The 21,536-nt window shown below is 42.1% G+C and overlaps 1 protein-coding gene across 2 annotated transcripts in view; it reads left to right on the forward strand.

Annotated features, from left to right (window-relative positions):
• Positions 1–13,107: 13,107 nt before the first annotated feature.
• Positions 13,108–21,536, forward strand: part of FGD5 (FYVE, RhoGEF and PH domain containing 5) — a 90,197-nt gene continuing 81,768 nt past the window's right edge. For both annotated transcript variants that reach the window (XM_050312707.1, XM_050312708.1), the window contains exon 1: positions 13,108–13,255. In XM_050312707.1, coding sequence (XP_050168664.1) covers positions 13,243–13,255 — 13 coding nt within the window. In that variant the 5' untranslated portion in view covers positions 13,108–13,242. The remainder of the gene's footprint in view (positions 13,256–21,536) is intronic.

The following is a 21,536-nucleotide window of genomic DNA, read 5'->3' on the forward strand; positions in this document are numbered from 1 at the left end:
TAATCCAGGTGAAGCCATTGGAAACCTATTAGGACACATCTGTGTACTTGCTCAGTGGCAGACATTCATTCCTCTGGAGGGCACCAGTTTATTCTCCTGATCTTCTCAGGAGTTTACAGAAGGATTTCTGTGAAGCTCAGGGCAGATGATACCCAATTTACCTATTAAACCCCAATCCATAGTCCTTATGCACAGGTACCAGTTTCATTGGTGTAGAAGCAAACCTTACGGGACTACACAGGACCTGCTACAGATGGAACAGTTTCCTCTCTGTCCCTCGATTTTCCTGCAAAGGGCAACTTTAGTAGCTAGGCTGCTAAAAAGAAAAGGTTGTGTATTTCTCTCCAGAAAGTGTCTTTTTATCATTCTGCCTTTTAGGCACAGACTCCACCCTAGAATCTACCACATTGTCCTTTTACAAATGTTCTGCTCAGAGGGTATGTAAAATTGAACAAATAGCAACAGAAGTAAAACAAACAAACATAAATTCAAAATCAAACCAAATGGGGAACCGAGGGGGGGGGAAGTGGAGGTGGGGGACAGGACACTGGGTATTTATCTGTTTATTGCAGTCTGTTTCACTTTTGTTTAAGATGTCAGCTCTTTGGACAGGAAAAAATATTTTTCCTTGGCATGCTTAACAAATAATAACAGCAGATTGACCCCAAGAGGTCTTCAGGACACCCTGTATCTGTACACAAGTTCATACTTCATTCCCCCATAGATCCTACTTGTAGGTTTAAAGATAACATAAGTAAACTGTTGTCTTGCTAATGAAATCCACATGTGAACCCCTGCTATACAGATTACATTTCAATTGGTTATTTTATCACTTTTTGGATTATATCTGCCAAGAAGGTTTCATGCTAGATTAGTATATATTAAGCAGATTAGGGTCTAGGCATGTGTGGTCAGTGCATGTGATACAAGGATGTGGATGGATAAACATGCACATATTTTTACTTTGAATTCAGTTCTTTGCAAGTCACCTTCCTAAATTCTCCTTGCTGTCCATCAAATAAAATTATTACTTGATTAATCTGTATCTAGTCTACAAGGAAAATAGGGGTTGCTGAAAAAAAATCAGGAGCTTACTCTTGGAATAAAAAAAGATGGAATGCGCTAATTGTCAAGAAACTCATCTGGGCAGGGGAGTTTTACAGGTATATCATATAAATTGGGTGACTCGCAAGTAGGAGAAAACCTTGCAGTGAAAAAGTATTCAGAGAATGGAGGTAGAAATAGGAGTGCTGAATCAGTGATAATGCATGAATTTGAAGGGGATAAAAGATAAGCAAGAAAGGTGATTACCAGCTTGGTTTCATGCAGGCCCCAATAGGAGAATGTGACTATTACTAAATCTGAAAATTAAGAGGCTAGAGTAACCAGCAGAGAAGATACTAAGGTTTGGTTAACTATTCTGTCTGAAAAGACAAGACAATTTAAAAAAATCCTAGACATAAAAATTATTCTGCTAAACCAAGTCACAATTCCCTTGTAGCATTCATATATAGCCTAAATCTTGTTTACAGTTGTAATTTCTATTTGATGGAATTATTGTGAAAGAGATTAGCAAATCCTTTCAGTTCAGAGACATTTAAATTTAGCAGCAGGAACAAGAAGTTTGTTGAGTGTGGAATTCACCCCTGCTGCTCCGAAACAATCAGAAACAGGAAAAAGTAATCAAAAGGGAGTTTTAATGAGTTTTAGAGCTATTGTTTACTGGGGAGGGTTGAAAGCCTGAAGCCCAAGCCTGGAGGACCTCTGTGACCCTACACTGCCTCTTGGTGGCAAAATATTTGCTTAAAATTACGTCAAAACAACACAATGTGTGTGTCTGAAGGCCAAGGGGTTGGGTGGTGGGGGTACTGAGAAAAATAGTGGAAATTCCCTGAGTCTATGAACATAGTGAAGGCTTTCCTTGAAAAACAAGGCAGTAAATAGCAGCTGTATTTGAACATTCACGCTAACACAGGCAGTGTCTCCTTCGGCTGTACAAAAGAGGAGGCTCGACCTGCCGGGCAGCTCCAGAAGCAGCTGCAGCCCTTTGCTCCACAGCTGCCAAGTGCGGGCAGACTGAGGGCACAAGGCTGATGGGGGCGAGTGCCCACGGGGAGGGCTTCAGTGCCCACGGGGAGTGGCTGCCAGGATGTGTGCACGGCCCAGGGTCCTCAGTGGCCAGAGGCCCAGGGTAAAGCGATACTGCCAGCCTCTCATGAGGCTGCCAAAGTGAACGCTTCACAGGAAGATGAGGAGGCTCTTCTGGAGAGGGACTAAAAACAGGAAGCTAATTTTTCCAAGGAAAAAATTATACAGAAGTGCTGGGTTTTTGCGGAAAGAGACTTTTGTTGCTTTCCCAGAACTCTCCCCTCGAGGCAAAAAAGCACAATATTTAAGTCAGTGGTCAAAGGGAACAGTTATGTTACTGAGGTTCTCATCAGCAGTTATTTAATCAGTATGTGTCTGAAAGTGGCCTGCTGCACATGCTTGGTCAGGGAAAGATAGTGAGTGTTCCTCTCTGCCTGTTGACTTCTTGGGTGGAAAAGTCGCTGCCAAAATGTTCATGTCTTACACTTAAAGCAAGTCATGCACCAGGGAATGGATATGGACCCCGCCAGCTCACCCACAAGCATACAAGTAGGAGGAAGTCAACAGGAATGAAAATAAGCAAAAAGATGGAATGTTTCTTGTGGAAAATGGGCACATTAAAATGAACAGGAGACCTTCCCCTGGAGAAATAACAATGAGCTCTGTGAACCACTAAGACAACAGTCAATGGTGGAAAGCGTGCAACATGTAGGCCTGAGTTACATAAAACAACAGATGACCTGCTCAGCCACACACTGCATGACACAAATAATTTGTCTACCCATCCGTCAAAGTAATATTCCCAACACAACAGACCAAGCAGGGTACCTGCCAGACCCTTGCGAAAAGCACAGTATGTGTGATGGTCATGAGCTAGCTGGCCTATCTAGGCGTTCATCTCCTGTCTTTTATGAACTGCGCTCATTCCATTAGTGGCCCCATGCACACTTATGCAACATCCCAAGAGATTCCCCTGGCAGCTGGAAGGAAGACATTTAGGAATGTGGACCTAGATAGGAAGCAACTTACAGTACCTTCCAGGCTAACAGTCCCCACACAAATTTAGGTTCTTACAATACCCACCTACAAAGAAAGCTTTGCCTTTGCATACAACACACTGGCCAGCATGATTTCACTAACAACCCTTACATTTTGTCATTAGTGGCTCAAGTAATCATCTGAAGAAGACAGATGACAGTTGTCCTACAGGAAACAGGGAATGATATTTGACAAAGTACTCAATGACATTAAAATTGCTGTTGATTTGTATATATGTTTCACCAGACAAACTGTCTAGACAAATCAAGTATTTTTATCTTACCAACACTTCCTACACTATGAACAGGTCTATTAAGCCCCCAGATTTTATTTCACTTTTACCTGTGTTAAAATTCCAGATAGCCATTTTATCTGCATTTTATCTGCACAAGATCACTCAATTGGTCATGTGGCTTTCCAGGGAAATGTAAAACAATAGCTTTGTCTAGAGTCATGTAATTTTCTATTCACTCATATCACTCCACCAAGAAGCCAAAATATTTTAATTAGATATAATGTGTAAAGTCAAGCTGCAAGTAAGACTTTAAAAGCAGAAAACACCCATAAAGAGACTTTCAGAGTTGCCACTAAAATTAATATTATTCAGTTTTTTGCAAGGCCAATTAAAGATGTTTAGCCCATTAACGTCTACAATGCCTCCAGCTGCCACTACAGCTGTAGACAGCATTTCTGGAGGTCAAGTTCAAATGAGCTGAGGGTGGACTCAACAAAATTAAAGCATTCAGGCCCACTGACTGCATCTGAAAATCTTATACACACTCAATAATATATGCCTGTATATTTATATGCACACACCTGATTTTCTAGAGCATGTGCAGTCATGAGCGGTACTAAGACCCACTAAGGCCTTGCACTGCTATAATTAGCATCTGTAATTATAGTTCTATTTGATATATATGACATATCTATGTCATATAGGTTAAGAAAAAGTTCACCTTGATGTTGTGCGTTAAAATAAGACCCAAGATGTTTGTTATGAGTTACTTTGTCAGAATTATAATCTGCAATAAATGCAATATAAATGAGCTAACACTACACAGTTTCTCAGCTTTTACCATACTGACAACTTTAGGTCCATTTCTGAATTTATAACGAGGTTATGGATTTACACAGACCTACCAACACTTGTAAGAACACTGTGTTTTCACACATACGTAGAAGTCTAGTTACAACTGTTCTTAATATTTTTTGGTACTTATTCTTCAAAATCACAAGCCCTCACAAGCAGTCATTCAACTGTCATTCTGAAAAATGCCAGCATGTCTCAAAATGTAATTTACGAATAAAATGCAAGTCATCAGTTTGACCTTTGTATTAGGAAAAAAATAATATATATGTAATTTTTTTTAAGTTGACAGCAAAAAATCGCTGTAGTTTCCTTTACTGATGAAGAAAAACATGTTTTGCCTTGTCTTATATCTGTAAGCAAAACTAGATCTGGGAAAAAAAGACATATAGTAATGGGCAGAACTACCCCTGCATTCCTCAACACTCACTCTCTCTTGCAATTGTGTAAAACAAGGAAGTAAAGGCTGGTAGAGCTGGTAGAGACAGAAGAACATGTTTTTCTTTGAAGTCCATCTGCAGAAATATTTATCAGCTGTTAGCAAAACACACATAAAATAATATTCTCTCTTTAAAAGCCAGAGACAAATAAGTCCTTTTTTTCACTGAAAAATGTAGCATGATTGAAATCCCTGTCACTGAAAAATGGAAAACATGTTTTTTATTTGCTGGTTTTGTGGGTTATTTTACTGAGGTATTTTGCCACTGAGCTCTCCAGTGGCATCCAGTGTATTTGAGCCTCGTGGCCAGTCACAGTCTTCCTGCTTCATGAACAGATGTCACCAAAGCAATCCATAGAGAAGATAATTTAAAGACCCACTAATTTCTGCAGGTGCTGTAAATAGTTGCCTAGTAGGTTGATCAGCCAAGGATGGGTACACAGGCAGAGACAGGCTGTGTGCACACCGTTCAGAGTAGCTGGAGCAATAGGAGTGCTGGCAGACTGCCCTTAGAAAGGTCCCTGGTTTGGAGAGTAAAGCATCCACAGTGGGGGAGGTGTCTGTAGAATACACCAGGTCCACAGTTCAGCCAAAGCCAACACCGAAATCTTTCTCTTGTTTAATGTAAGCAGCCTGGCAGGTCTCAGGGGCCAGGATCATCTTGTGAATGTATAAGGACATCATAAACTAGGAGCAAAATTCCTCTTACAGTTTACAGTGAGTACAGTAAAGCAGATTTTGCTGAAAGCTCTACTTCAGACTACTCAAGGAGGCTTGATTATTAAATAGGAAACTATTCAATGAGTAAAACATGAGATGTCAATATTTTTAGGCAAATAATATTTGTGTGATACAAGTAGTGATCATTAAAAAAAGAGAGAGTGGCAATGTGTTACGTGTTCCGTTACCTTGCCAATGCAAAGGTGGATGGGCAATATTAAAAAATTATGTTCCAGAGATTGGTAATACAGGATCAATAGTTAATCATGAAGATGAAAAGCATTTACAAATGCTTCCAATGGATAGGATTATCATCTGCTAATTAACCTCCAGACTGTTTCATGACACGGCAGTGTGGCCACAGAGAGGTGTGAGCAGTGGTGCACAGAGAGGCACTTTCCAGCCTTCAGGGGTGATTATGGCTTGAATTATGACCTCCCCAATGTATCCGTTATGGCACTCCAGTGGTTAATAGGAGCCTTCTTTGTCCAGGGGTTGCTTCGGAGACGGTTCCTGTGCCTCAGGAAGCAGGGAGAAGAGAAGCTTCCTGTTTTGAAGAAGGTTTAAGAACTATTTTCCTCCAATCAGGCAGCAGATGCCTGGGCAGGAAATGGAGAACACAGCTGCCAGCCCCACTGCAAGTCAGTGACTGTGCTAATAGATGCAGCCAAGGTTTACCATAGCCAAAAAGGCCCCAGTGATAAGTAGGCAGCAAAGTTAAGGGAAGGATTTGTGGTGGAAGGTGCCTGGATTGAGACTTTCATTGGCACGAGACCAAAACAAATCCGAGTGCTGAGAGGAAATGGGTGTTTTACTTCCTCCCTGTATGTAACTCTCTCACAACACATTGCACCCAGTATAGAGCCCTGGTAAAATGAGGTGTGTAATTACTTGTTGTGGTTCAAAACAATGCTCAGAGGTAGCAGTAGCCATCACTGCCATAACCTTTTCTCTTGTTGGTGATTCACTGCCATTTCATTTATTTGGGTTCTCAAATGCAAGCTCCCATCAAATGCAGGAAACCAGCCATAATTTCTCCAGCTGGGTGGGGTTTTTTTCCCCCTTTTGCAGATGAAATCTAGCGAGCACGTTTACTGACCTCCAGGAGTGAAATTCAGCTCTGGCACCAGTGAGGCTAGAAGTGCTGATGAGTTTGTTTAAGCTAAGTCTCAGCCTTTTTAACTCAGTGCCCAATTTTTCTTTCACTGACATCATATTTACACCTGCATAACATTTGACCCTCAATGATATAGTTCCTCACTTGCAGTTGCTTATTTTGAGTGATGTCTGAAGCACCTGTCTACCATCCTTCAGCTCCCCGGTCACCATTTCATTCTCTCTGATGCTATTTTCTCTCATGCTTTATGTAATATACAGTGTCTGAGAGGGTGTGACAGGCTGAAAAAACAAGTAACTGCAGTAGGCAAATCCATACTAGTGTGTTTTCAGCTACTTCTCTGTTTGTTGCCAGTAGAGCTCTATTGATATTTTACAAATACAGGCACCAAGTGTTCTGGAGTGTAGAATGGTCACACGACATTGAGTGAAGATAAACATGCTTTTGGACACATCCTTGTCCAAGCTAAGTTACATTAGATAAAGCCGTGCCTGGGTAAAATACGGGCCAAAACTGAGCAAGGACTTGAGAATTAGACATCTGGGCAGTTGAGAAGGGAAGAAAATCTCCATGGCAGTGAGCAATGAGTGGACTCAGCTGTGGGGTTTCTCCAGTTTTGCACCATTGACTACAAATATTCTTACAATAAAACTAAGCAGTAAAAGTCTCATAAACTTGATGCATCAGAAGAACCTTGATGGTCCCATGAACCTGAATGGAAACACATAAACCTTCTTCCTGACAGGACTGGTGCTCTTGCTAGGGGCCCTTTACTGAAAATGGCATGTGAAACAACCAAATATTCATTTGATCAAGTACGAGTTGAAGATATATTTAGAGTATTTCACAGTTGTATTCCTTTGTAAGGAATACAAACACAGACTGGTCTGCCAGGAACTGACCCCACTATCCTTCTAGCATCCCTCTCCTACAGCATTCTGGGCTCTGTACACATCAACCATCCTTCAAAATCTAGTATTTCCTGCAGTCTACTCTCTTAACTAGATAACAGACAGCACATTTGCAGTTAGTCATAACGGGTAATTGTAATCCCTTCTCTCATTGCAAAAAATAGGTGCTGCAAAAAAAAAGATAGGCTACAAAGTAACAAACTGCTGGTGTTGGACATAGTATTCAGCATCTTGTAGCGATAACCCTCCTATTCTTCTCTTCTTCTCCACTCCCTTTGTGTTTGTCTTTGCTTCTCTTGCCTTTGACGAGGATGTAAAATCAGGGCCAAGTCTATGACATATGTTCAAGAGGTTCTTTACTATCAGTTTTGATGTGAAGAAGAACACAAATGTAGAGTGAAGGCAGCAAGCAAAATGTCTATCATAGAAGGTACATTGGTGCTCAAAAATAGGAAGAAATTATCTTTATATGACAAAAAGCATTACCCTGAGTTGCACTGAGATGAGCAGATAATGCTGTCAAGCTTTGACATGAACAAGGTTTCACTTTAGGACACGTCTGCTTTAGCTACTCAGTGAGCTCCTGGAGGGTCAAGGATTTAATCTCAGTCCCCAAAAGACATGGCAACATTTGTTTGAATTTCTCTCTTTCAAGGAAGCATTCACTAGTGGTGAATCTTTGAGATCTCATCCAAGGGATGGTCTGCCAACTTCCTGCTGTACCAATAGCTCTTGAGAGAGCATTAACTTCAGACTGGAGGATCTTGGAGTGCTGCAGCGCTACAGAGTGAAGATGCATGCCTGCCAATGCACCTCTAATTCTAATACAGCACCTCTCCGGCAGTAGCTCTTGCGGCTCCCTGGGCACTTGGCCAGGGACAAGCTGTCACTTACAGAACACCCTACTATTCTGCCTCTGAGCCTGTTGGTCTAAGTCAGGCTTTTGAGCAGGAAAGAAAAAGAAACCACCAAAGTGTGAGAGAGGTGACATGCCAGTCACTAAAGGACACATAAAGTTCCTTAGACACAGGAGTTTGTTACCAGGTAGCAATGACATCAGTCTACAACTGCTCCCAGTGCTATTCCATCACATCAGAGTTAAATTACTAAAAAGTGTTTGCCTATCAGTATTTACCATAGGTGTCTATTACCATATTCAGCTCATCACAGCTGCCCACATTTTACATTTAAATTTATGTCCCATACCAAGGAATGCATGTGGTTATTAACACATCTTCACTTTTTCCCATCCTGCTTTAGTAAATGATTTCCCTTTCTGTGACATCTAGTACCAACTTACCAGAATAATTGAAATGCTTTTGTAGAATAATGTTAAAGCAGATCTGATCAGCATTAATCCATGCCATCATAACAATTGTCCTCTATACATTAAGCCTTTCAGGTGTCCCAGGCACCCTTACAGAGATAAACACAAGGGATTAGCTTCCCTATAGACCTACACACTTTGTCTTTGCCAGATCACCAACAGGGATGTGTTGTTGAACCACTTCTCCCTGTCCTGTGGTTTCTTGGCTGGCATACTACCAGCTGTAATGCACCAGGAAATACCAAAATACCATGAAAATAGGTGATTTCTCATGCAACTAAGACATGATGCATATGAAGTTTTATAAGGTAATGTTGGTTTCTAAAATTCTACATACTAGGAAGTAGGAAGCTTGGCTTAATGTCATTTTGAGGGCAAACATCTCCCCCCCCCCCCATTTTTAGTTCAATGCAAGAAAATTTCATTTAGTAAGGCTACTGACACCAGGACACTAAAAAAGAAACCCCCAAACCTGAATTACAAACCTATAGACCCTAAAGAAGAGATGGGGTGAAAGATCATGATACACGTCCTGAAAGACTGCCTATAAAGAAACAGAGTTCATCTTGAAAAACATTTCTGTGTAATAACACAATGAGGCTTAAAAATAACAATTAGGATGTGTAGATAGTGTATTATGATAGACCGAGTTTCTAGAGCTTCATTAAAATGGCAAAAAGAATGCTAGCTCATGTTACAATGATAAAAAATAAGACTTCAACATTCTGGATAGCTCTGATCTAATAGGGCACTTAAGTATATGGAATAGCCTTACTTAAAACAGATTATGCAGTTGCTGAAATTTAAGCATGTACTTGACAAATCTGCTGGATGGGGACCTATAAACCTTGAATGTTCATCTGAGTTTTAAATTCATCAAACTTATTAAATGGATGGTTGGATTATGTTTTAAAAGAAATTCTTTGTTAAAAGTAATCTCATTATCAAAAATTAGTTGAAATTATTTTTAAAATATATGCTTCATTTATTACCATAATAATAATTTATTGCAATAATTGCGTAAAGAAAATAGGTGTGTCGATTTCACTTCTAGTCAATTAAGTATTGGATTCTCCCTGGGGAAGGAAGCAGTGCTGAGCTCTGTTTACTTCAAGGAGTGTGGTGTGGATTCCACCCTTCAAAACCATTAATTGCAGTATATGCTTGCAAATGTGGAGATTCCTCTTTTAGCTGCAAAAATTTGATTTGACTCTTCAGTATCTCCTGAACATATCCACATGCATTCACTTTCTCATTCTTCCATTAGTAATACGGATCATTCCCCATTAGTTTTCAAGAGGATTAGAGGATAAACAGACAAATTTCAAGCAGTTATTTTATGGTTCTTATTTGCATTTAGTTATAAAATTCTCACAGCTTTTCATCATTTCGGTACAGGAAATTATACCCTGAATTGTCTTTTAGGCTAACAAAAAAGAGAATATAAGCCTTTTGAGTACTAAATATACTCTTGTTGCACAGATAGAGGTTTTTTTCCCTATTGCACTGAAATTGTAGTCTAATTGCCCATGCAGCAGCCCTTGAAGTCTAAAATCAGTCTGAGTTGCTCAAGAACACATTCCTTCATGAACAGCGCAATATCTCGCTGCAGGGCATGGGTTGTATTTTTAAGCACCACAGACCAGTTCAAAATTCAAATCCATCAGATCTAATAAAGAGAGGAGTCAGCAACTCCTGAAGGTACCCTGCCATCCTGCCCTTTGCAACAGGAAGCAGATTTGAGCACAGGCAGCCAGGAACTTGTGAGAAGTGCTCACCCTTTCCAGAGCTAGGTCACAAAATTATCATGGGCAATGTCTGCCCCTCAGCCAGGCTCTGAGCTAATGGCATAATGTTAGGAGCAGGAGTTTTCCCCTTGTCATTAAGTACAGGGTTCTCCTGGAGTGTTCAGCTCCTTCCACAGAAAAAAGTGAAAGACAAAAGTATTCTTCGCTCTATGAATTTTTTTCACATGAAAAATCAATTGTTTGGATCAAAACCTCTGAAGTATCATAGTTCTTTGCCCTACAGGGGAAAAAAAAGGATTTTGAGTGAAGTGCCCTATAGAAATAGTACAGCAATTACAAGACCACCTGGCCTATTTGCAGAATCTCTTTTACAATTGCTTTGTTTTGCTAGTAACAATTTTAACTAACATTTTTCACCAACATTTTTCCATTATGTATCTAGGTATGGGGAAACTTTGTAACCTAGACTATGTTTTTCAGTTTTTTAGGAAATTCCCCCAAATTCAGCAGCCAACATTCTCAATTCTTCTATGAAAACATGTTTCTTTCTGTCCTGCTGCCCCTTTCTCTACTGCATTATTTTTTTGTAGCTGTTTAACCAAGAAGTTATTCTCCTGGAAAACATATTTAAGGAATATTTTTCCAAATCTCTTGTACTGGGTTTGATTTTTTAAATTGTGCTTTCTTTTGCATTGTGTCCCACAAACTTTTCCCACCCTTTGCAAGACTTGAAGTCTGTATTCCTGAAGCTACTACAGATGACGCTTTCTATTGACATAAGTTATTTGTGGCACTTGACATAGACATCAGAGCTGCAGGTGTCAAGAACAAATCAGGGACCCATATATGAAGATGGGAGAAGGCTGGATGACTGTTGGTCATAGGTGGACCAGGGAAACCCGTTTCATCCCCTGAACCAGGGTACAGACCAGACACATTATGCTATGAGGGAATATATAGACCTTTCCATCTCCCCATTTATATCTGTCAGAGTAGTAATGAAAGAGCTGCTACTGTGAATTTATCCATCTCCAAAAACAGACAAGATTGCAAATGTTTGCTTAGAGTGTAGTGATACAAGCAGGATCATCTAGAGAACCAGAACCCATCATTCCTGGATACGAGCCTCAGAGGGAGAAACTCAAGCTCACAGAAAGAAGGATTCAATTCTATTTCCCTCACTGCTTGCTTCCTCTCTTCAGAGGTCTGTGCAGTACAGTGCAAGGCACCCTGTACCCCATCAGTCACAGTGCGACAGCATTGAAAGGTCAGGAAAAAGAGCTTTGCCTATACGACAGAGCATCTGCCAGAAGGATGATGTTAGTTATTAGACCCTTTGCAAAAGCAGAACTAATAGCATTTAAAATGAAATTGCTGTGGATGGTATTAGCAGTTGTGATTCCTGGGGGATTCAAAATGTCAAAGCAGGAGTTGACTGCTTCACACATACCCAGGGCAGGACGCTGGGCAGGTACAATGTGCTGCTTCTCCCCATCCCCAGCCTGCTGCCCTGCAGGATTCCGGGGTTGCTGCAAACAACCTTCCTGCCCTGGAAAGGAATGGCCCCTCTCTGACTAGGGAAGCGAATCTTGAAGTCAGCTCAGCGCTCCTGGGATTTCTTTAACACAGGAGTGAAATTTGTAAAGTTGAGCTTCCTTGCGTGAGCAAGACCAGCCCCACTGGGCTATATTATGTCTCCACTGAGAGGATGGGGGTGATCAACTTTGTCTGGGCGTTAGTGCTGCTACCAGCCCCAAAACTGGGTGCCTGTGTTAACTTCATTGAGCAGGAGCTGTTTTATGGGAGAGGGGAAAAAGACGGCAGTCTGCAGCTGCCTGAAACTGCTCTGAGCAAGCGTGGTTTGTATGCGAGGGACCGTGCCTTGCTTCCCTGCACTCAGACCCCGCTTCCAGCAGCAGGTGCTGTCGACTCCGCAGGGATGCTCCCGGTTAAGGAAAAACGCCCGGGGCGGGACGGGGCGGGGGCTTCTCCGAGCCTCGTTCCCTGGAGGTTCCTAGGCTGGGGGATCGTGTCCCACGGGGGACGGAGCGGGGAGGGGGTGGGGTGGGGTTGGTGTATATGAATGAATGAATGAATGAGGACGGATGGATGGATGGATGGATGGATGGATGGATGGATGGATGGATGGATGGATGGATGGATGGATGGGGGGAAATTATGGAGAGAAAGGAAGGATGGGCAGGAGGAAAAGGATGAAGGGGGGGAAAGGATGGAAGGAGGGAGAGGGATGGAGGTGATATGGAGGGAGGGGAGAAGGCGGGAGCGGGGATGGAGAGAGACGGACCAAGCAGGGGGCAAAGAGAGACCAGGGGTGGTGGAAAGGGTGTGGGGAACACGAAAGTGGGGCATGTGAAAGGGGGAACGAAGGACCCCGTTGCACTGCGCCGCGTCCATTCCGCCACTCCCCGCGGGGGATCCCGGGCTCGCCGCGCAGCGGGGGCTGCCTGCACGGAGCCGACCCGACCCCGCCCGGCCCTGCCCCGCCCGGTCCGGCCCTGCGCGCCGCCGGCCGTGCGGAGCCCCGGCGCCGCCACCGCCCCCGACGGGCCGCGCGCGGGGCAGGGCGGAGGCGCGCGGCGTTGACCGCCCCCGCCGGCACCGCCGCCCGCGTCCGGCCGCCCCGCTGCGCTCCCGTGCCCCGCACGGGCTGTAGGGCCGGGCGCGCCCGCGAGGGGCGAGGGCGGCGGCCCCTCGGGACCATGCACTGAGCGCCCGGGGCAGCCGGCGAGCGAAGTTGGGGTGGAAGATGAACAACGCCGGTAAGTGCGCGGGCCCGCCGGGAAGGCTCTTCGCCTCTGGACATCTTTTCCCCGAGGCCGGCAAACGCCTGGCGGGTTTCCTTCCTCCGGCACCGGCACCCTCCTTCCCTCGGGCTGGTACGCCCCGCCGCCAGGATGCCACCACCCGCCTGGGCACTGCTGCTCCGGGGCTCGCATCTCCCTCTGTCCCGCAATCCCTCCTTCGGGGCCACCGGAGCTGGCACCTCTACTCTGGGCACCCTCGGTCCGGGGCCGGCCCTCCGTTTCCACCCGACCTGGCAGGTGCTCGCTGGCTCCGTAGGGCTGTGCGTGCCCCATTACTTGTCCCGGCGGGACGGGATCAAGCAGCAAGCGCGGGCGAGGCGAGGGGTTCCGGAGATGACTGGCAGAGCGGGAGGGCTGCGGATGCTGAGGGACGGGGCTGTGCGCCCACTACTCCCTCAGAGACACTCAACCCTTTACGAAGTCCCTAAGGAATTTGCTGTGACTTTCTTTCCTAAAGTCTGGTTTTGGGGGAGATAATGTTTTTTGCAGAATTTTCTCTCCAAGGCAAACCCAAAGCCTTCTTTCTTTCTTCTGTTAACTTCCCAGAACTTTTCCTTGATGGAAACTGGGAAGGTGAAAGAAACAGGCTGAGAAGGGAACAAGACATTCAACAGTTAAAATGTTAAGCCACTAGAAAATTGGGGCAAATTTTAAACTTTTCCCCAACACTTTCTCATTTTCAGGGGCAAGGCATGTGTGTGAAAAACATAACAATCCAGGAAAAAAATTATTGCTAGCTCTGGAGTTATTTAGAAAAATTTAATTCTGCATCTAGTATTGAAGAGGAAGAGCAATAGACCCTTTGTGTTAGCCCTATTTTTTTTTCATTGTTTTTCCTTGTTCCAGAAGGTGAATGTTGTTGGGCATCTCACTTGCGTGGGTACATTCTGAAGCCCAGAGATTTCACTGCTAGATACCGTGCCCTACAACTGTCATGTGTTGGGAAATTTTGAATCATTGTTTGCCAAAGCACAGGAACATAGGATTGGAAAAGCAGTTTTTGGTCAAATCCAGCCCTCTGCTGTTGTATCAGTGTGTCATACCACTCCTCTGAGTTTTGAAGTCTTACCTCTTGGAGTGGGGAGTGAGACACTTTTCTAAAATGTGATGATACTTCCATTCTGTTTTCTGATCCTGGTCTGGACTGGACTCTGTCCCTCCCAGGAGACCAAGTCATTTCAAAATTAAGTAAGCCAGACAAAAATTGCTTTAGCCATGATACTTCTAGCTCTCTTTCTTTGTCTCTCCATAATTTAAACCCAGATCTAATCTGCTCCTGCTGTCAGTGTAAGTACAGTGTAAGAAATATCAGATGTATCCATTTGTAAAGACTTATCAGCAGTTTTTATTTTTCAGGATTGTAGAATGAAATGGGACTACCTTCATTACCAAAAGCGGTACACATTGTTACAGAACACAAGGTCATACTACTTTTCTTAATTCCTCTAGTTATATCAACCCAAAACTTTTCAGGTAGCTCTCCTGCTACTCCTCACACCAAAATGAGAAACTCTTGCCATTGCTAGTTCTTCTAGTTTCCAGACCAGGTTCAACACCAATTATTCTTGTGATTACATTGTCCTTTTGCTTAAAAATAGTTCTTTTCCTCTTCTAGTGTTTACCTCCAGGTTGTATTTATAGAGTGTTCATATCCCTTCTCAGCCTTTGTTTTGTATGTTCACACAATGCAAGGAATGTCTCTCCCATCAGTGCAAAGCAGAACTTCCTACTGAATCTGAAGGAGAAGGGTATTTATTAACCAGCACAGCTCAGGGACCAGAAGTGCCTATCTTTGTATTGCAGTAAGTAATACATAGCACCAGTAAGTTGTCATATGTGCAGGCTTATAATAGCAGTTGTGATCTCACAGAAGTTAAAATAATGACAGAAAACAGAAAGGGAGACATGGATTATCCTCAGAGATTCAGACCCGATAGGAAAAGAAAGATGAAGCAATCCATCCAAGGCCACAGGAAATCTGTGGTAAGAGACAAGAGACCTGACCAGCTTCATATATAGGACCTTCCAGCCTCTAAGTACTGATTTGTTTGCCAGTTGCTGAAATGATTCTGCCCATAGGAAAAACATAAAAATGTAAGAGTCCAGATTGTTCAGAGGTATAAGCAAACAGTATATTCTTTCAGCTGCTACTGAAAGTGCTATAGGAAAAGACGCTATATGTACCTGTCAAAGAATTTTAACCAATGTCTTCTTTGGCTCTTAGGACACAATATATAAACCAGCAGGTGAACATAAGTTGTCTGCTGCAGTGTTAAGTTCCTGTTGTGAAAATCACAACAGCTAAATTGGTAACATCAGTATCGCAGTTACATTAAAAAGAAATAGTAGTTTAGAACCAAGATTATTTAGTTGTTATGTACATGTGTTTTTTCACAGGCCCACCAGCCCTACCAAGACTTATACGTATGGTCTGCTAGAGACAGTGAAAACTCTGGAGAATTCTGAGGATCAAGATTTTTTGGTGTTGAAACACTACTCTTTCTGATTACATTGTCTTTAGATTTTTCTCCTTCCCCAGCAGTGTTTCACTGAGGGATGTTATACTGTTGTGTTATATTTACAGATGACTGCAGTAAAGTTACACAGTAACAGGAATTTGTAAGCTATCGATCTGATATCCCAGAGTCCTAACCCATTGATCTAATCATAGAGGATACATAATTGTACAGAGCAGTATTTTACTTCTGCATAGTGGGATGTGCCCTGACAGCCCAGCTGTTAGTATTTCAATTAAGACTTCTGAGAAGACAAAATTCCCATGGGAATTTTTGGGATAGTTACTACTGACTATAGGTCTGTCTTCACACTGGTGGAGCCTTCTTCCTATGTAGGGCATACCTTTGATCACAAGAACATATCCTGATAAGAGAGGATAGGTGTTTTTCAAAAGTATCAGACTTAGGCAGAAGATGAAATACCATTTTCATAAATATGAGGCATTTAGGAGCAAATGACCTGCTGGCTTTGACCAGGACCTCAGGTTTCAATGGCCTAAAGTCCCAAATCTCAGAAAACACTGAAGTATCCTATACCCGTTCAAGTCAAACTAGGAGCTGATTCCTAAATCTGGACTGAGGTCCCATTTGAAAGGAAGACTTGCACTCCTAATCGTTTGAAAATCCTGCTCTGAATACCTTTTCCATTTAAAGTGACTCCCATGCAACTGTTTTCACTTCTTATGTAATTTTTGTAATTTCAGACTTTTATCCAACAGTGTGAAATAAAATGCATTTTCATGCTGTAAAACAAAGAGAACTACTTCTGCAGCAAATATTGCACAATTAATGACATCTCAGTTAGTACATCCTGAGTATCCTCAGTGACAGCACTGATGTTTTATGAGTTGAATCCCCTTATAGGGATTATACTTTCCTTGTAAATCATGCTACCTCATCTATTTAATCTCCAACATATTAAAGTTTATGCTGGGTACTTTATTCAGAGTGACATTAAAATGGCTTATCTACATATGCAGCTTGAACACACCCTCACTGTCTGACTTGGACAGCTGGTAGAATTCTAATTAGATGTTGGAACCTACATCTTTCTGTACTGGAAATGTAATAAATGAATTTTAGGAGACTGTGCTTGGCTTGCCTTACATTCCAGGCAGCATTATCATAGTCGTTGGTGCTCACGTTCTGGCCAGGTCCAAATCCAGCTCTTCATCTGCAGAGAAGAGCTGTCTGTTTCACTTACAATGAAGCTGCATGTGTTCTTTTGATAGGAAGCTCTGTACCAGCATTCCTCAGAACAATTTCTTCTCTAAGGAGGAAGCACCATAGTTAAAAGATAAACCCGTGTATTAGACAAGTACAGAATTTCCTCTAATTCTGATATAGCTATGTGAAATTGTACGGCTCCTGATCAGAGCTGAACAGGACTTTCTGATACCCTTGTCTAGATATTCTCCCTCTGCCTCCTGTTTCTCAGATACTTTCTCTCTGTAGATTTCAATGCCTTCTTCATGGGCAGAAGCAGTGACAGACAGGACTTGTGCGTACTGGTTTCCACTGGGATTCTGGGTTTGGTGCAGTCCCATCCCCCTGTTGGAATAAGGTCCCTCCACCTGGACTGTCGCTTCCATCCACAAGCTCTGCAGATCCCTGAACAATATGTGTGTGTCTCCTCAGTGTGTCTTGCATTTTAACGTGTCTGAGTTGAATTAATGCCAAAGGCATCAAGAAAACAGGTCCACAAAAGTTCATTGATCAGGAAAAGCTACTTTCAGCATCTGAAGAGATGCCTGAACTGGATTGCAGCACCAGCCAAGGCTGGAACCAGTATCTGCACTGTGTCATTTCTTGTGCCACTGACAAAGAGCATGACCCTGGGACATGTCTACAAATACTCCTGCAAGTGTGAAACCTCAGTATTTAGTTAGGTCCTGGTGGTGATGTTGGTAGGTGTGGTCCCTTATAAGCCTTAATTAAATTCTAGGCTAATTCCTAAATCTGGAAAACATTTGAAAATCCTAAATCTGGAAAGCATTTGAAAATGGTTAGTTGCAGTGTTTCAGGCAATACCCCACTACAAAATGTTTATTGTTTCAGAGAAACACTTGAACAGTGAAGGCTATGTGGGTTGATTGCTATTCCAGGAGAGCTGCTAGGCTACTGTTCCCTACTTAGAAACTTGGATGGAAGGAGAGTACTGTAATGTAGTTTCATATGGACCATGGCAGGAATGGAACCATGCAGGATTGCCTGAAGGAAGGTGGGTAAGGAGAGGAAGCGGTCCTTGTCAGTACAAGGAAGCATCAAACAATAAGGGGAGGAGCAGGCTAAAGGAATTCGTATTCCCCAAGAGTTTCCTTTTAAGCACAAGGTGGGTGTGTCTCCCTCCAAACTAAAACACATCCTAAAATAAACATGCACACTTATTTGTGAACATACACATTGCTTATGGTGCAGTGTTGCTTTGTGTCCATTTAGAAGTTACAGCCAGAACCTTTCAAGTGGCTGAGACAGCAAAGGAAGCAGAAATTGAAGTAGAGTGAAATTGTCCTGATAAAAGGCAAGAAGCTGTGCTTTCTTTTGTTTGGAGTAGTTTTTAAACAAACACTTGTACTCCTCCCTCTGCCTCCCCCTAGCATTCCCACCAAAGAAAAAAGAAAATTGTTTAAGGAGCCTCATGAAAGGCAAGACCAACAGAGCAGTTAGGAAAAAAAAAACTGTGTAAGGAATCAGTATTGACCAGTAGCTGGCACAAGTGCGTAAAAGTAGGACATCACTGTGCCTGTTACTATACCGTAGACAGGGTCTACTACCATAAGTTCTCTTCCACCAGCAGTGTTACTGAAGGTAGCAGAAGGAAAAACTCAAAATTATTTGATACCTTTTGCTGTAGAAAATGATCACTGGAAGGAAAGTGGGTAACTGTTTAAACTACAGTTCTTTTAAGTGGATGTCTGCATGGTTATTTTACTTGAAGGAAATGAGTTCATGGCATTATTTTATTTCAAATTTGTTTATAAGACAAAGCTTGGGAGATCCTGGCATTGTCTGTAGTCCAGTCTTTTCCTCGTTACTCACTGTTTTAGTACTGTCTGACAAGAACAAGGATGAGAATGTAGAGACTCTTCAAGCCTTGTCACATCTCAGGAATGGAGTAGGTATATCTGTATCCCATTCTTGGACAGAGATTCCATAGAAGGCCAGGCACTGCAGAAACTGGTATAGGACATCAAAAGTGATGTTTCTTTCTTGGAGTTAGTTGTAAAAATGCCTTATTGTGGTGGTAAAGGTGTAAAGACTCAGTTTTACGTAATAAAAATTTCATGCATTTTACTACCAGAAGGTTCATTTAGGATGTTCAGTCATTGCAGTAGCTGATTTAAAAATGCAAAGGTAGATCTGGCTAGGGAGCCAGACTTATAAGATACTAAACCCACTTCTATTTCTTCCCTGTTTTTAACTGGCAAGAGTTTTCAGTACTTTGCAGACTTCAGCTGCTGCCTGCAAAGGAAGCAGTGGTGGTACTTCAGCAATAGTGGAGTGTTTAGCACATAACGCTTCCAAAATACTGTGCAGGGAAAGATGAGTTACCCATTTGTGATTAGACAGATGCCCTGCAGCTCAAAGCAGGAGCAGATACTGTGAAATACCACAGTACTGCAGACTGGTGAATACGCAGTTCTCTCTCCCTCCTTTTCCACAAGTTATTTTAAGCCTCCCAGACATGATGCTGGATTGGCATAAAACCCAGATACAGATTAATTCTGAAACTGTGTGTGAGATAAGGAGCCTGACTAGGACAGGCTTTTCATTCCTTCTGGGCTAAGCCGAGATCACTGGTTCAGTTTTTAACTTAGATGAAATCTCTCTGGTGTCTCATAGCTCTGGAAAGACTGTTTTCTGACTACATCAGAGTGCCAAATTGTCAACTTCTTTCTGACTATTGGAAGAAATTTCAGCAAGCTAAAGAATATTAGAAGAAATAGCCTTTTATGTCTCCCGGAGTCTAATCAAACAAATATATACCAGTATTAGTTCAGTACAAATTACTCCAATTATACTAAGATAACAGTAAGAAAAGTACCATGACACCAAATATCAGAACAATCAGAGAATCATTTTTAAGCAGTTTGCATTCAGCATTCCCTTAGTATGGTGTACAGCTCAGTTCTAGCTGTCTGCACTTCCACATATCAAAAGTCTGCATTCCAAAATACTCAAAATATAACAGCACAGTAGCTACAGTTCCTGAAACTTCTACCATGATTTATGATAGGATTTCACATAGGAACCATGTCAAAACTTGTATCTTTGGTGATGCTGTTCCCTTCTTTCCTGTGTGTAAGGCACAAAGATTTTGCACAAAGAATTGTTCCTGTCTCTCTCATAGTGAAATGGTTAATCCTGTGCTTTTCCTTAAAATGGAGAGCTCTCTGTTTTCCACTACAACATGTAAATTAAAATTATAAAAATAATTAAAGATTTCTGATTGATTAATCATGTCATTATCTATTGATGGCTAGGAAACACCAGCAGGAGGAAACCACTTCTCTCTACTTATTACCGTCTGTAACCATTGGATATGCTGGCTTCTTTACACTACATATTTCGTCCCATCTAAAATCTCACAAGGGAGGATCCCTATTGTTGCCTATTATGCAGTCTTTCAACATTTCATTTAGTTTCTGAATAATATTAATTTCAGGACCAAGATAGCTGAATGGCTGTGTCCTGCAAACTGTGTTGTGAGTAAAATGGACATATATGACTTAATTCACCTAGCTTCAATCTAGCTTGTCAGTGTGCTTGAATTCCCCTACACGTGTCAGCACTACCACTAGAAATACAAGGCTGGCCTTAGCTTGCAAGATAATTTACTTTTTAAAGTATATTTTGATGTTTAGAGAAGACTGTATCTCCAAGGGGTCCCAGATTTACAGGAGGATGGAGGAGCTTTTGACTAAAGGGCTGAAAAAGCTGTACATTGACAACTGAACTTGAGTTTAAACCAATAAATGTTTTGGATTGAAGTATTTCATACAGTGCATTATAGCTCATCTGCATAATCAGTGTAAAGTAGCAGTCAAGCTTTTAGCAAACGACCTTATGCCTCATCATTATGCTCTTCGATAAAGAAAACATAACTCCATATTTTGTTACCAGGGTAATAGCAGGTGGGAAGGCTCTGTGCCTGGGCACCAAGAGTTCAGTTTGATTGGGTTGAATTAAGCCTTGATCTGTTGGTAGAACTAATTTTGTTCATTACTGAAATCCTGCAAACTGCCTATTGAAATTAAAATCTTTACTACAAAGTGTTTATGCTGAATTATGAACAGCTACTATTGCTGAAAGGCATTTCTTTCCTTGAAGTGAAACACTTCAGCATCAGTGAATCAAAGTGGTCATATTTAATTATAGGGCAAACACTTCTGTGGCAGAACCAAAATGTTATTAATATTAGTGCTTCTGAGTGTGGGAGGTGTTACCCATCTGTGGACACCTGTGTATGATACATCCTTGGCTCTGCAGCTGGACATTTTTTTTTTCCCTAAGTGTGCTAGGGATGCATCTAGTTTGGTTCTGTTTTGACCTTAACCTACATTCTCTGGAATATAGCTACAGTGATGCATGGAAGGACGCTTCACATGCTTTGCTCCTTCAGTTCTCTTTTCAGAGCTGAGCCTATATTATTTTCTGGATTCCTTCTGCATTAGAAAACACTGACTATAAAGTCTACTGTAGGATATATTTAGCTGGCT

Source organism: Myiozetetes cayanensis, unplaced genomic scaffold (genome assembly GCF_022539395.1).
Source record: "Myiozetetes cayanensis isolate MyiCay16 unplaced genomic scaffold, myiCay2020 scf18, whole genome shotgun sequence".
Classification (NCBI taxonomy): Eukaryota; Metazoa; Chordata; class Aves; order Passeriformes; family Tyrannidae; genus Myiozetetes; species Myiozetetes cayanensis.